Here is a 13,704-nt window from a genome sequence, read left to right as displayed (position 1 = left end):
TGCTTCACTGCTTCCCCTCATTGCTGCTGTGTTTCTCTTCATAGCTGTGTGCTGCCGAGGCTTCCCTCTGCTCTTTGTGTGCCGCTGATCTGTCCTGTGAACTGTAAAGCTGCAGTCAGTCACTGTGCTTCTGTCCTGTGTGCTGCTGTGTCACTGCAGTCAAAGATCCTGTGCTGTGGTTTGTTCTCTCGCTCTTTGCTGCTGAGTTTGTGTGATACCGTGAGTCAGTCTGGTCCTTTTTTCCTTTGCTGCAGTGACTGAAATTTGGTCAAGTTTATTATTTAACACAAGCAATACATGACATGCAGAATCTTAGAAGATAAATCATAGTAAGAACTTTAAAGGTACTCATTGCAAAGTATGAAATCAAACATAAAAAATGTATTGTGATCTATTACAAATGGTGCAGCTTGAAGGAGTTTATTCCAGTAGTTTTTCAGATATTTTGAATGCAACTCTGAAATGCGGGCCTGCGCTCAATGTAAATAAAACCACGTGCATGCTGCTGTCACGTGTTTGACCTACATTAAGTTGGCTGTACTTTGTGTAAGTAAACAAATATGGCAGAATAAGAAAACTGTAAAATCTCGGAGAATACGTTCAGATGGAAATATAGGAGTGAATTTGCTGCTAAGCACAAAAGAAAAGGACAGGACAATTGTCAGAATTAAATGTGAGGATAAGTTTAACATTCAGCCTATTTTCTGTAGGTAAACACGTGGTAGATGGTAGTCAACACAAATTGTGCTAACAAATTTTTCATTTAAGAAAACATTAACCATCGATATGAGTTTATTAATTTAGTTTTGACTTTGCAATGAGTACTTTTAAAATATTACTAGCATTTCCAAGCATTCCCTTGATTTATTGTCTACAACAAATACATTTACTGAGTTTCATTCACAGCCTGACTTGATTATTTGAAGAGCTGAAGGAAAACAAGTTAACCATAAGATTATCTTTGGCTTTATAAAACTGATATAAATAGGTTTTATATTACATTATGTTTTATAGAGCACCCATACTTACACCCAGATAAACCTCACTGTCATTTTAACTTCAGCTGGACATCAACAAAAATTGGTGACCTAAAAATAAAAGTCACAACAAACACATCTTAATATGATGACCCAGACAGACTGACATGGTCAAATCAATGCCACCAAAGTATATCATATATTGTAATTTATTGTATCATTCAAAAGTGTCTGGGCCAGTAAAATTGCCTGAATTTAAAAAAAGAAAAATTAAATTAAACCATCAGAGCTACTTATCAGATTTAGTATGTTGCAGCTTTAACCCTCCTGAAGCCCTTTAAAAGAGAGAAGGAAGCAGAGAAGCCCATATAACTTTGGGTCAATTTGACCCAAAGGCCACAGGAGGGTTAAAGTCAGGATGATTCTCATGAAACTGCAGCCATATTGCATTTCACCACCACTGCTCTTTGTCAGCTTTTGTGCAGATAAATATTGTCTGGCTTTACTTTTTTTTTATTACGACACATCTTCAATTTTTTTTCTCACAGGAAAAAATAGTTAATAACAGATAACTCAGCAGAAGTTTGATCAACTTCTGGATTAAAAAAGCAGACTCTGAAGAAGGACACAGCTCATCTTTGAACAACCACTGGGTCAAACTTTCTGACCCAAAGTTTGGTCAAACCAACCCAACCTGTGACCCAATAGCTTTAATCTGATAATTGAGTTATTAAAATAACCCAGCAGTTTTTAGTGTATAACAAAGCTCAACAAAGTTGCTTACAATTCATGAGTGGAAGGGGAGCCGGGAGAAAAAAAATCTAATATAACTTGCGTTTCTTAATAAGTCAATAACTTACATACAGCATGGCCATAATGAAGTGTTTATAATTGCAAAACAATCTTATCCTTCTCGCTTGCTTCCTTTATTTATATTTAATATGTAAATTACTAAGTTTATAATAATAATATCATGCAACCAAAACAACTTTTACTTCTAAGAAGGAAGCCGTTCTGTAAGCATATCCACATGGCATCCACACTTCTGGACATTATGAAATGTTGCAGGAAAGTAGAAAGAAAGCAACCTTTGTCTCCACTAATTTTACATGATTAGAAACTTTTTTTTTCTGATTTGTACTAAAACACATCCCATACGTCCCCTAAAGGTGGTCATAAAAATTTATAGGGTCTGTGCACTCCGAAGCAAATGAACTTTTTTGTAATTACAACGGTGGAGACAAAAGACTGAATGTGTTAACTTGTTAATATCGATTTTAGTCTGTATTCTAATAGAAAATGGAGTGAAAATTAAAACGAAAAAAAAAGTTAATCATACTGTTAACAGTGGAACTGGAGGAAAAGAGTAGGTGGAAGTAAAGCTCTCGGCACTCAGCTTCTTTTATTACCTTCCTCCTCGCCTCTATTGATCAACATAAGCCTCTGATTTATAGCTCGCTGCTGCAAAGCCTTCTTGGTAATTACTAAGGCTTGAAAAAAGACAGGAGAGTTAATGTGGGGAATGGGGGTTTTGGGGGGGTGGGTTTGGCACTCACATACGACTTTAGACGCCACACAAAAATAGACAGTTTACAGTCTTTTACAGCATATATCAACACGTTCACTGCTGTGCTGACAGAGCAAAACACCTTTCTCCGCAGAGAAGACCCACTTATGTTCAACTTATATAATCCTCTCAATATATCAGTGTGTGGAGATCAATAAAGTGACACATAGTAGTGACTAAATTACTCATTGTGCAGGGTGATACAGAGGGTAGATTCCTGCCTTAAAAGTTTTCATCAGAACTACATTTTTTACTGTTTTTGATGCTTTAAACAGCTTAAATTTGTGATCTGTCAGCTCAGCTTTGCTTGTGCCTCACTCACACCCAGCATGGCTCCAACACAAAGCGGCGCTTGCAGAAAGCTGCATCATTTTGTGTGTGTGTGTGTGTGTGTGTGTGTCTGCTTGTTTATCCTGCCGTTGTGACCTTCCCTCAATGCAGTAACTCACCTGACGTCAAAGCTTCTCCGTGTTTTTTTGTTGTTTTTTTCCTTCTGGCTCTTGGCTGACTGACATTACTTCCCCCCCCCCTTGCCCTCCTCTTTTGTGTCCTCCAGTGAACAGCCTGGCTCGGTCCAAGTACTGCTGACGCCCAATCAGGAGGAGGAAGAGGACCAGGCGATGCCCAGCCAGGAAGCCGCTCAGAGCCAGGGCCCACCCCCTCCACCCTATCGGCCTCGACCTACGCTCACCCTCAGCATCGCTCACCCTTGCGGCCCCTCCGGTCAAGGGGACGAGGGGGAGGGCAGGCATGTGGGGTGGAGAGGGGAGGAAGGCGAGGATGGGAGGGATGGGACGGGGGTGAGGCTGTGCGAGCTGCTGCAGGCAGGGGGGGTGAGTGTCAGACCCCTGGGGAAGCACTTAGCCATTTCCCTACCTTCGCTTCCTCTGCGTCTCTGGGATACACACATCACACACACCTCACAATCTGCACACCTTGAAAACACACAATCCCCACCTCCCCTGTCACCCCCTCTGGAAACTTTTGGGCAAAGGAAACCTCTCGTGCCACTCTGGCAGCCCCCCCGGCCCCATTCCCCTGATGACAGGGCGCATCACCGACAGCAGCGTGGAGCCGCTGCTGAGAACAGCACACGTCACTGGTCCTCCTGGAGTCTGGACCGCCCGGACGCCGTGGTGTCGCCCTATGACACGCCCCCCGACCGCTGCGTTCCCATCAGGCCGCAGATGCCCAGTCAGAACTACAGCTACAGCTGCCAGTCCTCTCCGGGGCACTGCAGCTCCCAGCATGCACTGGGGCAGCAGGGTGATCCCAGCTGTGACCGAGAAGAGGCTGAGCTGTCTGAGCTGGACTCCCTCTACCAGGCCAGTCTGCAGGCTGGAAGGACAGGTACACACACACACACACACACACACACACACACACACACCTACACACACACACACACATACACGTACATTTATCCTTGACATAACACTTTTACTAAGCCTGATATTGTAACCTTAACTATCACAACTAAAAATTTAACCATACCTTGTTTTGTATGCATGTATGGTAATGAGTTGGATCTCAATAATAAACAAAAGACAGACTTAAAAAATGGATAGCCTGTAACTTAAACTTAAACTCTTAATTTTAAAGGATGGCTTTCACTTTAGTTTCTTTCTGAAAATTTAATATATTTGTTGAAATTTATCTAAAGTAAGTGGCTGAATTTTCCAAATAAAAGTATTAAGTTTGGAGGAAAGTGTCAAATCCATGTAAATATTAAACAAATGCTTATCGCCATTCATGTCAGGGTTTTGGACTAAGATGTTCCTATTTTGAGCAGGAACAGTTATAGTTCTTTTGGTCAAACCTTGTAGATGACATTATGTGCAACATCAAGATTTGATAGCTCTTAGAGAACATGTTGAGGATAACTGTCAGCTACCACCACACCTAATTTTAGCTCAATTCCTGTAAAACTGACTCAGTAATAGCTATGTTTGATTGGCTGTGGTGCCCATCTTCAATTGGAGCAATCAGTTGCATCCAGTGATTACTTTCTGAGAGTTTCATTCAGTGGTTCGTGAGACATATCGCTAACAGACAAACACATTGGCAAAAATCAAAAATAGTATTGCTTTTCCCTTCAGTGTCAGGCAATAACCTTCCCAGCAGAGCATTGTGTTTTAACAAGAGTCAGTGGTTTCATTATAATGGCTGATGATAAAGCCTTTATTATTATCAGTATTATTTACCATTAGTGTCATGCACCCCAAATCAGGTGGATGTGAGTGTTTGTTAAATGTTTTTTTTTTTTCAAAGCTTTTAACCATCTGCATGTTTTCAGGCTGCAGCCCATCTGAGAGGCTGATATCCCGGATGGGGGGACAGGTGCGCTCCAAGACCCCCAGCGCGGACATGGAGAGGAGTGTGTATGGGGCGGACGGCACCGACACCCCCACCTACCTCAACAAGGCATCACCTGCTTATTGATTTTAGCACAATAAGCTGCACCTGTTCACACAGGTCGCCGGCTGGACCCGTGTTCAGGCGTGATAAAGGACCTTTTCTGTCTCCGCAGCCGATGATGTTGCGGGATCCGCGTCTGGGGGCAGAGCCTGGTGATGGGGAGAACCAGAGGCGAATCGGACGCAGCCTAAGCGGCACGGTGGTGACCCCGCGCCGCAGCCGTCTGACTGCAACCCGCAGCTTTGTGAGTAGGACTCCCGCTGCTCTGCTGCCCTCTTGTGGCCGTGCTTCTAGTAGCATCTGCCCTACGTCCTCTGGTCACGTTTCACGCCTTGCTTTTCCCTGTTCTCTCTTTTTTCCCCCCCTGCACACTGTTTGTCTCATTTTCTTCCTGTTTCCAAACGGCTCTCTTTCCCTCTGCGTCTCCTCTGTCTCTCTCTAAGGTGAAGCAGGCTGATGTCAGTGCCTCTCCTTGCTTACTTCCTCTCTTCTGAGTCCCTGTTGCTATTCCATCACTTCCTTCATCCTCATAACCAACACCTCCTCATCACCACCTCCCTTCACTGCTTCACAGGTAAACACTGCAATGAGCTAAGTTTTCTTTAGACAAAAACAGCTCATTTGCATCTGCAGTAAACCCATTGGCGTTTTATTTGTACTACTTTGTGTGCCAGATAAGTGCATTTGAGGAAAAATAAAATAAAATAAAATAAAACAATAATTAACAAGTACTGTACTTTCCAGCAAACTGGACTTATCTGGCACAAAAGTAAGAAAGTTTCAGTTTGCACAGTGCTGTACTTTGAGAATATTTGCTGATTTTCCAAAGCTGTCAGGAGCCAAAGATGATCATATCTGTGTCACATTTATTTACAAACCCTTAGAAATTCTTTTAAAAATACACAATTGTTTGTTGTCCAAGAGAATAGTCAAATGTCACAAATTCAGTGTTTGTATAAACCGCCTTAAATAAGGCCCAGCTTATTAAAAAAAAAACCCCCACCTTTTTCTAGCAGCTCAATTCATAAACTGGAAGCAGAAGGAGAAAAATAATAACAGGGGAAAACCAACAAAAGGTGCTGAAGAGCAGGCAATCGTAACACGGTCAACAATGAAGGTGCAAAAATATATATATATTTCTTTGTCTGGAAGAAAAGCAAAAAATTCTGACAAAAATCCTGTAATATCTGTGCTGCACTTGGAGAAAATGTTGACATTAATGACACATCAAAATACAAAGAACTTCATGAGGATGGCACAAATTATTATCTGTGCTGTTTACTATGTTCTCCCAATAATTAACCTTTTGTAGAGTTTTTGTAAAACAGAAGTTTTATGATGAGAGGATCAGAAAGAAGTGAGAGAGATACAGAAAAAACTGTAAACAGAAGCCTAATTGTTGCACAAAACACAAAGGATTCTCTAAAATTTACCATTTTTCTCACCAGAAACACAGTTTGCATGTGATTGAGAGGAGCAAACATCAACTTATGATATAATATAATACGAGACTAAGAGCCCCCACCTTCCCTCACTCCAGCAGGAACTGTTTAACAGAAGCTTCCATGTTGGATTTTTGCATCTGTGCACTTGTGATGTTGGGCTTTAAGTCCCGCCTACTGCCCCACACACAATCATGAGATTTCTTTTAAGCATTAAACAACTAATTATAACTGAATGTTTTAACATAAAACAGCAAGGTAAGAACTACAGGAAAATGTGTTTTTTAATAAAGGAGTGTCTCATTTGTTCGCACGGAGGGGGAAGGACTTAAAATTTGTTCTGGGACCATCCTACGAGGATGCTGTTTCCCTTCTGACTTCAGCTTCCAGCATCCTGCAGGGGTCCAGTATTATAATGTATGTCAGGGGATGCAAACAGGAGAAAATATTAGTTTTGCTCGTGATAATACTCTGGAATTTTGCACAACACATAACTTTTCAACAAGATACAAAATTTTAGAAATGTTTTTGGCTACATTACTTATCGTAAATCATAGTTGCGATGTTATGTAGGTAAGTTGTTATAAATGAAACACCACTATCACAATATCACATTGTGGTTTCAGGGTTCCTGTTGATCCGTTTGTGCTTTTCTCACCTGTCCAGGAGCTGTCGGGCAGCGCAGGAAGCTTCTGGCTGTGTCTGACGGGGGTCAAACTGTCCTCGGACCAGAATCCTGCTCTGTTTCACTGATGTCTCACCCCGTCCACCTTTCCACGGGGCAGCGGCGCTGTGGTCCACGACGGCGTCGCCTTGACAACCTCGAATTGGCTCAGACAGGTCGATCAACTAGACACCTGTCCTGTTTATCAATCTCCTTCAAAAGACTTACACACACTCACACACACACACACATATCTGCACTGACGACAAGCCTCCCTCAGCACCTGAAGCACCCCGCTTAGCCTCTCCTTGCCTTTCTGCCCCCTTTGACCTTTGATTCTGTCTATGCAGTCACTCTGACCCCTTAACTACAACCTCAACCTTCCCCTCCTTTACTCCCTTGGACTGTTTCTTGTCTCCCTTTGGGTTTTGTGTAGTCGGCCTGGTCTGACTGGGACCAGAGCTCCGGGCAGAACTTGCCCTCCACCCAGCAGGACCCTCCGCTCAAGGGGAGACTCTTAACCAAGTAGCCACGCCTCTTCCTCTTTCTTCATGGGCATTTCCTGTTGGACGCACATGTAGCTGAACTGAACCCGTTTCAGATGGACAGCCATATTTTCTTCTCTTTTCGTTTTTGGCTTTTGTTGTTCTGTTTGGTTTTTCTCTTTCCTCCTGCGTGTGGGCGCAAAGTAAATCCACGAGACTGAACTCTAATGACTAAAAATCGTGTACAGAAAAACACTCATGTATGAAACCTGTATGTTCATTAATAAGACCTTATGGAATGTTGATAATTAACAAATATTGATAAACAAAAAGTGGTACTTCCTCATGTCTGCATTTCAAATAGGAGTGGAGTGCACTTCACAAGTGTCTAGCTGGAGTTTCCGCCCCCCTAAACCGGACCTATTGACAGCTCTCCCGTTTCTACTGGGAGATTTAACAAGAAAAGTGCTTCCCTCTTTTTGTTTTCCTCTGCACCTTTCCCTCTGCCTTTTCTTTCTATCTAACCTTCTTGCTGTGTTTTAGTTTTTTGTTTTTTTTTGCTCTCTTTGTTCTAAACGGGAAAGCACCACGGTAGCACCACAAACAGGCCAGCAGGCGAGGAACGTGGAGATGGAATGAGAGAATGTAAGGGGAGGAAATTCGCCTCTTAGGCTTTTATCAGTGAAAGTAGACGACTCAAGTGCACTTTGCAAGAAGAAGTGCACTTTCTGAAGGTTTTTTTGACCGAGAAGTGGGTGAAGAAAGTGAGCGGCGTTTGTTTTACTTCGAGGCCTCAGGTGAACTTCATTGGCACTTATAAATTCACTCTTTCTTATTCCTTTCTCCAACTGAAGCAGGTTTTGAGACCCAGACGGGAACAAAAACGGCACACGTTTAGCCTGACACAGTAACATGTCTGATATAAATATGCTTTATATGATGAATATGTATTAGAGGTATATTTTCAGCCAATCAGCTATCTTGAGAGATGTCAACCATTCCTCGTGGTATGAACATTTATGACCCCCTCACAAACGAGTAGCATTCTGATACGTGTAGAGTACATTTATTATATGCTTTATTCTATATAAATTAACAAAGCCCTTATGAAACAAATGGCCAATGTAAAGTTTTGCAAGAATTTACTGATGTTGATTGATCCTTGTAACTAAACCAAAGGTTGGCACTTAACTTGTTATTTTTATTGTTCATTTAGATTCATAACTTGTTGATTGTTTTTGTTTGTGTTTTGGTTGTGGATGTGGGAGAATGTAGCCAATTGTAGCGCATGAGTCGGCTATGCAAATTCCCTCACAGTATCAGAGACAGTCAGGAGGCAGACACACCCACCCCCGGGGCGGGGGGCTCCCACGTACGAGGATGAGGAGGAGATCTCATGTTTGATGCTGCTGATGTTGTCGTTCTGCGTTGCTTCGTTTCAGCCGAGCAACGAGGAGGTGGACAAGGAGTTTTTAAAAAAAAAAGAGAAAAAGAACAAATGAATGTAAACTTGAACAGTGTGTGTTTTGTGAATGACGGTCGAAGACAGGGGAAAAACTACTGAAGATGGCCTTTTTTGTGGGTGTGTGTAGAATGAGTGTGTGTCAGTTTCGGGGGTCGTGTTGCTCGGGGAAAGAGGGAACCTGTATTTTTGCAATAAAGTTATTACCAATGCACTCCCACAGGGGGCGTAACCACCATAATGTGTCTGTGTCTTCATTTGGGGAACGATCCGAAAAAAAAAAATCTTTGGTAACAAAAAATAAATGGATTGCAAACTGCATTTCAGTGTTTAATTATATGTTTGAAATGCAAACAACTGAAAATCCATTAGAATAGAACACCATGTAAAAAATGGATTTGGTTTAAAAACAAAAATAATTTTAAAAAATGTTATTATTTTTTTTACACAAATTGAAAAACTGGATGTTTGCTAAGTTTTCACAACAAATAAACAACAACAGGGTTTCTTTTAATAAAAAGTATATATAATTTGTCATAAATTGCAATACATTGCCCAATAAGATGGATAAAAATGATCTAAAACATACAAGCTGGTGGATATTTTTTAAATGATTCTAAGCAAAATGATGTTAATTTAACCAAGCACTTCTACAGAGTAGAATCGGTACTTTTACTTCCTCTGTCCTCCTAATTTCCACAATTATATTCTTCTCTAATATGTGAGTTTTTAAATAATCTCAAATACATATGTGTGGAGTGGAAGAAGAATTATGTAATTTATGTAAAAATAAACAACTAACTGCCTTGTGTTTTATTACATCAAATATATATATTTTCTCCAAAAAACATACAGTTTTCTAATCTACCACTAGATGTCAGCACTGATCTACTGGCCGCCTGCTGCATCTGTTCCTTTTATTCACAAAAAGACTCAACGCACAGTTTACTCTGAAAAACACCCTCACAGATACACATTTATGTGCATGCTGCAGAAGCCCATATAGTTTTTTTTTTTTTTGCTGTCATAGTTTGTCTTGTAAGTTGAAGAGATAATTAAAAGTTTGCCAAGGCTTTCGTTGAGAAAACAGAAGGCAGGAATCCCTGTAGAGCAGAGCAATGAAATGGTGATGGATCAATAACCATTACCTCACACACACGTCTCTCTGGTACGCAGAGAGTGCATTTGGTGTGTGTTTTGTGTGTGTGTGTGTCTTTGGCCTGAATTAGTTTTCAGGATGCTCGGGTCAGCTTAGTTCAGCCGTTTACCCCGCTCTTACCTGCTCACGTCAAGTGGCAGTAATAACACGAGACTTGTTCAAATTCAGAGCGCACACCCATCCTGTGAACACTGGCTCAGGAACATCGCTTCACCAGATTGCAGGAGATTTCAGCAGCCTGACGGAAAGCTGAAAGCTGAGGACAGTAATGGAGAAAATGATAAAAATGTTCTCTGTACATGTGTACAGTGTGGTCCATTTTGTTAGCAAATGCACAAAAATAAGATTACATACTTCTATAATGAGTGATTAATAAAAATAATGTTTTAAATTAGCAGAAAGACTAGAAGATTACCAAAGAGTGACCTGGTAACACTTAGAGAGCTGTGCACATTTGAAAAAAAGTGTCTCTAATTAGAAGCAGAATAATTAATAGGACCATTTCTTTCCTAATTAACGGATGCTTGCTTGTGGAAGTGGCTTTTTAAAAGGCCTTCAGCGTTAGTTGGGTACTAAAAAAAGTACAACATAACAAAACAAAGAAAATGCATACCAGGACATAAGGGCAAAACACAAACACAGACCTATCAATCATTTCTTTTCAGCTGAATAACAATGTACCCATTCCACAGTAATTAAGGTAGTGCACTAGTCAAAACACAAGCCATTTTTAAAAAAAATAGCTGATTTTTTTTTATGGAAAAAACAGCTAAAATAAATTAGCAAAACATGCAGACGAGCACAAAATGTTTTATTTTGTTTTCACAAAGACTGTTTAAACCAGAGGTAGGCAACCCTGGTCCTGGAGGGCCACTATCCTGCATGTTTTACTTGTTTTCCTGCTCCAACACACCTGATTCAGAGGTTAAATCACCTCTTCATGTTCTGCAGAAGCCTGGTAATCACCCATTGATTCACATCAGGTGTGTTGGAGCAGAGAAACAAGTAAAACATGCAGGATGGTGGCTCTCAAGGACCAGGGTTGCCTACCCCTGTTTTAAACTATGCAAATGGGCACAGAAAAACAGTGTCACCTTTGCATTTTGATAAAACAATCTAAAATAAGTTGTATCACCTTCAAAGCCCCCGTCCAACCGGCTGGTATAGATTCTTAGTCAAGTAGGACATCGTAATTCTAACAAATTAAATCAGCTGCTTATGATCCCCCTCCAACACGAACTTATTCTTCATAACATTTTTCATGAATTACTGATGAAATGGTTATTTCTTTCAACCTGCAGAGCACCTCCTCAGGAAATAAAAACGAGACAGCGTGTTTCCTTCTGTGAATATCCTTTACCTGCTTGAGCTATTTTGTGGCGGTTGCAGTGGGATTTGCCTTGTTTTAAACTCAAATCATGTGCACGTTTCATATCTTTTTCTCATCGGGGATAACATAAGCGCCTAAAAGGTGTCCGTTACTGATCAGCCGTGAATCACAATCTGTTAAGAATCGTCCTTGGCCTCTGCGTCAGTTTTGATTCTGGTTGCTTTAGTTTTTTTTGGGACATCCTGCTGCTTTTTTATGAGACTCACAGATAACCAGATTTACACCTTCATCCAACGTTCAAACATGGAACATGAACAACTTTATAAATAATTGTGGAGGTGTTTAACAATAAATAGTAAAACTTCAGTTTTAATCATTGAATTCATGTTAGAGGTAAACACAGTGTGGATGTGGTCGTCGAAGGGAAACTTAAAGTCAGTTATGTCTCACAAATGTATTATTGAAAAGAAGTGGGTCAACAAAGATAACAGCTCAGATGATTCACTCTCAGACTACAAAGTGTCTTTTCAAGATATTGTTGCCCGGAGGGGAAAAAAAACATCACATTGGAAGAAACCGCTATGTAAAAATGTTCATCCTGTAAACAAAAACACTGTGAGGAACTGAAGGATGAACTCTGAACAGAATCTGAGCCGTTAAGACTAACGACGAGCCAGCAGGACAAAAAACAAAACTGTTGTGAAATAAAAGCAAAGTCAGCCTTCAGCTGTGGATGAAATCACGTTTAATTCGAACAGCATATCGACAGATATTTCACAATGAGCAGAAACTGCTGCTTCTCTGCTGGATGGACAAACGATTTCAGAAATGTTTTCATCTTTCCTGCATTCAGTTTAAAAAATAAACTGTAATAGATCTTGTTTTTAACATGTAGGAAACAGAAACCCCCTCCCATGGGCGCGGATATAGGGGGGCCTGGGGGGGCTTAGGCCCACCACTTTATGCAAAGGCCCATTCAATCACACTGCCTACAATTTATGTTTTAATAAACTATAATTACATGTTATTTTATGCGGTTGCTGGGTCTGTTTCAGTTGTCTCCGTGAGGTTTATTGATGTTCAGAATACAGTTAAATTTTAAACGGAAATAAACAGTAGATTGGTTTAATTATAAGGCCTGAAGAGGTGCAATATATCTCAACAGACAACAGGAACAACACTGAAGTAAACGTTTTTCATGTATTTTAAAAACTCAATCAGGCCCACCTATAGATTTATTTCAGGCTACGCCACTGCAAGCTCCTGAGGGAAAACTGCCTGAACACAGATTTTAGGGGTAAAAACCAAACAAAACGAAAGTGAAACAAAAAGCAGACAACATCAAATAGAATAACATGCCTCCTGAAGTCCTGGAAAGTAATGACTGTTAAACCCAGTTCACGTTTTCAAAACTCCGAACGTCCTGGAATAAGTTTCAGGTCCAAAATCAAACACAGGAACATGGAAACCGGCTCACTCGGAGGAACATGTGGTCCTCCAACACCCTCCAGGCAGGAAAACAGAACTGCTGCAGGGCTTCATAGATTTGACCGAGGATGATCTAACAGGAATTTATTTGTTTTGTGTGTTACTGGCCAGGACCATTCTCCTAAAAATAAAGATTTTAAACTTGAAATGTCTAATTTTCTGATAAAATACTTAAACCAGGAAAAAACTCATCCAAAAAGGCTCACTTTGTTTCATTCAATTTTGCCAATGTTTTGAAAATGTATATAATCTGATTAACTACTTGTGAACCAGAGGCTTACCTAGGTTCATATAATGTAATGTTTTACATTTTAATGCACTTATATATTACATATAACGGAGAAAATGGATGTGTTCTTTAATATAAGCAGATATTTTAATCTCATATCAGCTTAATTCAGACAGTTCAGATAGTTCTATTGGATAATTTAGTAATTTTTATTTAGTATTATATGAAAACTGGAGATTTCATACCCGGTTTTCTGGAATTATTAGCAAAACAAGGTGATGAGTCTCACACTTATCACTGTGTTAGCTTGAGTTTATTATTTTTGACACTGGCTCTTTTCAAATTTATCACGTCTTGTGTTCTTTTATTATTCTTCAGTGTTAGTTTTCTGTTTGTATTTACATTCTGTATGGCCCATACGTAGTTACTGTCTGACGTTTGTAATCATTCTCCCTCCACATGTTGTGTTGTGTTTTACTTCCC

The 13,704-nt window shown here is 40.4% G+C and overlaps 1 protein-coding gene across 3 annotated transcripts in view; it reads left to right on the top strand.

The window, feature by feature from the left end:
• The window catches only part of LOC108246282 (inactive ubiquitin carboxyl-terminal hydrolase 54), a 62,869-nt gene extending 53,788 nt beyond the window's left edge, over window positions 1–9,081 (top strand). For 2 of the 3 annotated variants that reach the window (XM_025010768.2, XM_017435228.3), the window contains 4 exons: window positions 3,101–3,894; window positions 4,841–4,968; window positions 5,075–5,206; window positions 7,071–9,081. In XM_025010768.2, the coding sequence (XP_024866536.1) occupies window positions 3,101–3,894; window positions 4,841–4,968; window positions 5,075–5,206; window positions 7,071–7,157 (1,141 nt within the window). In that variant the 3' untranslated portion in view covers window positions 7,158–9,081. Of the gene's footprint in view, window positions 1–3,100; window positions 3,895–4,840; window positions 4,969–5,074; window positions 5,207–5,405; window positions 5,537–7,070 lie in introns of all 3 variants that reach the window. The other variant, XR_003040267.2, reaches the window with a different exon arrangement.
• Window positions 9,082–13,704: the final 4,623 nt, after the last annotated feature.

Source organism: Kryptolebias marmoratus, linkage group LG17 (assembly GCF_001649575.2).
Source record: "Kryptolebias marmoratus isolate JLee-2015 linkage group LG17, ASM164957v2, whole genome shotgun sequence".
Taxonomy (NCBI): Eukaryota; Metazoa; Chordata; class Actinopteri; order Cyprinodontiformes; family Rivulidae; genus Kryptolebias; species Kryptolebias marmoratus.
Note: the sequence above shows the minus strand (reverse complement) of the source record. Positions and strands in the feature narration are given on the sequence as shown.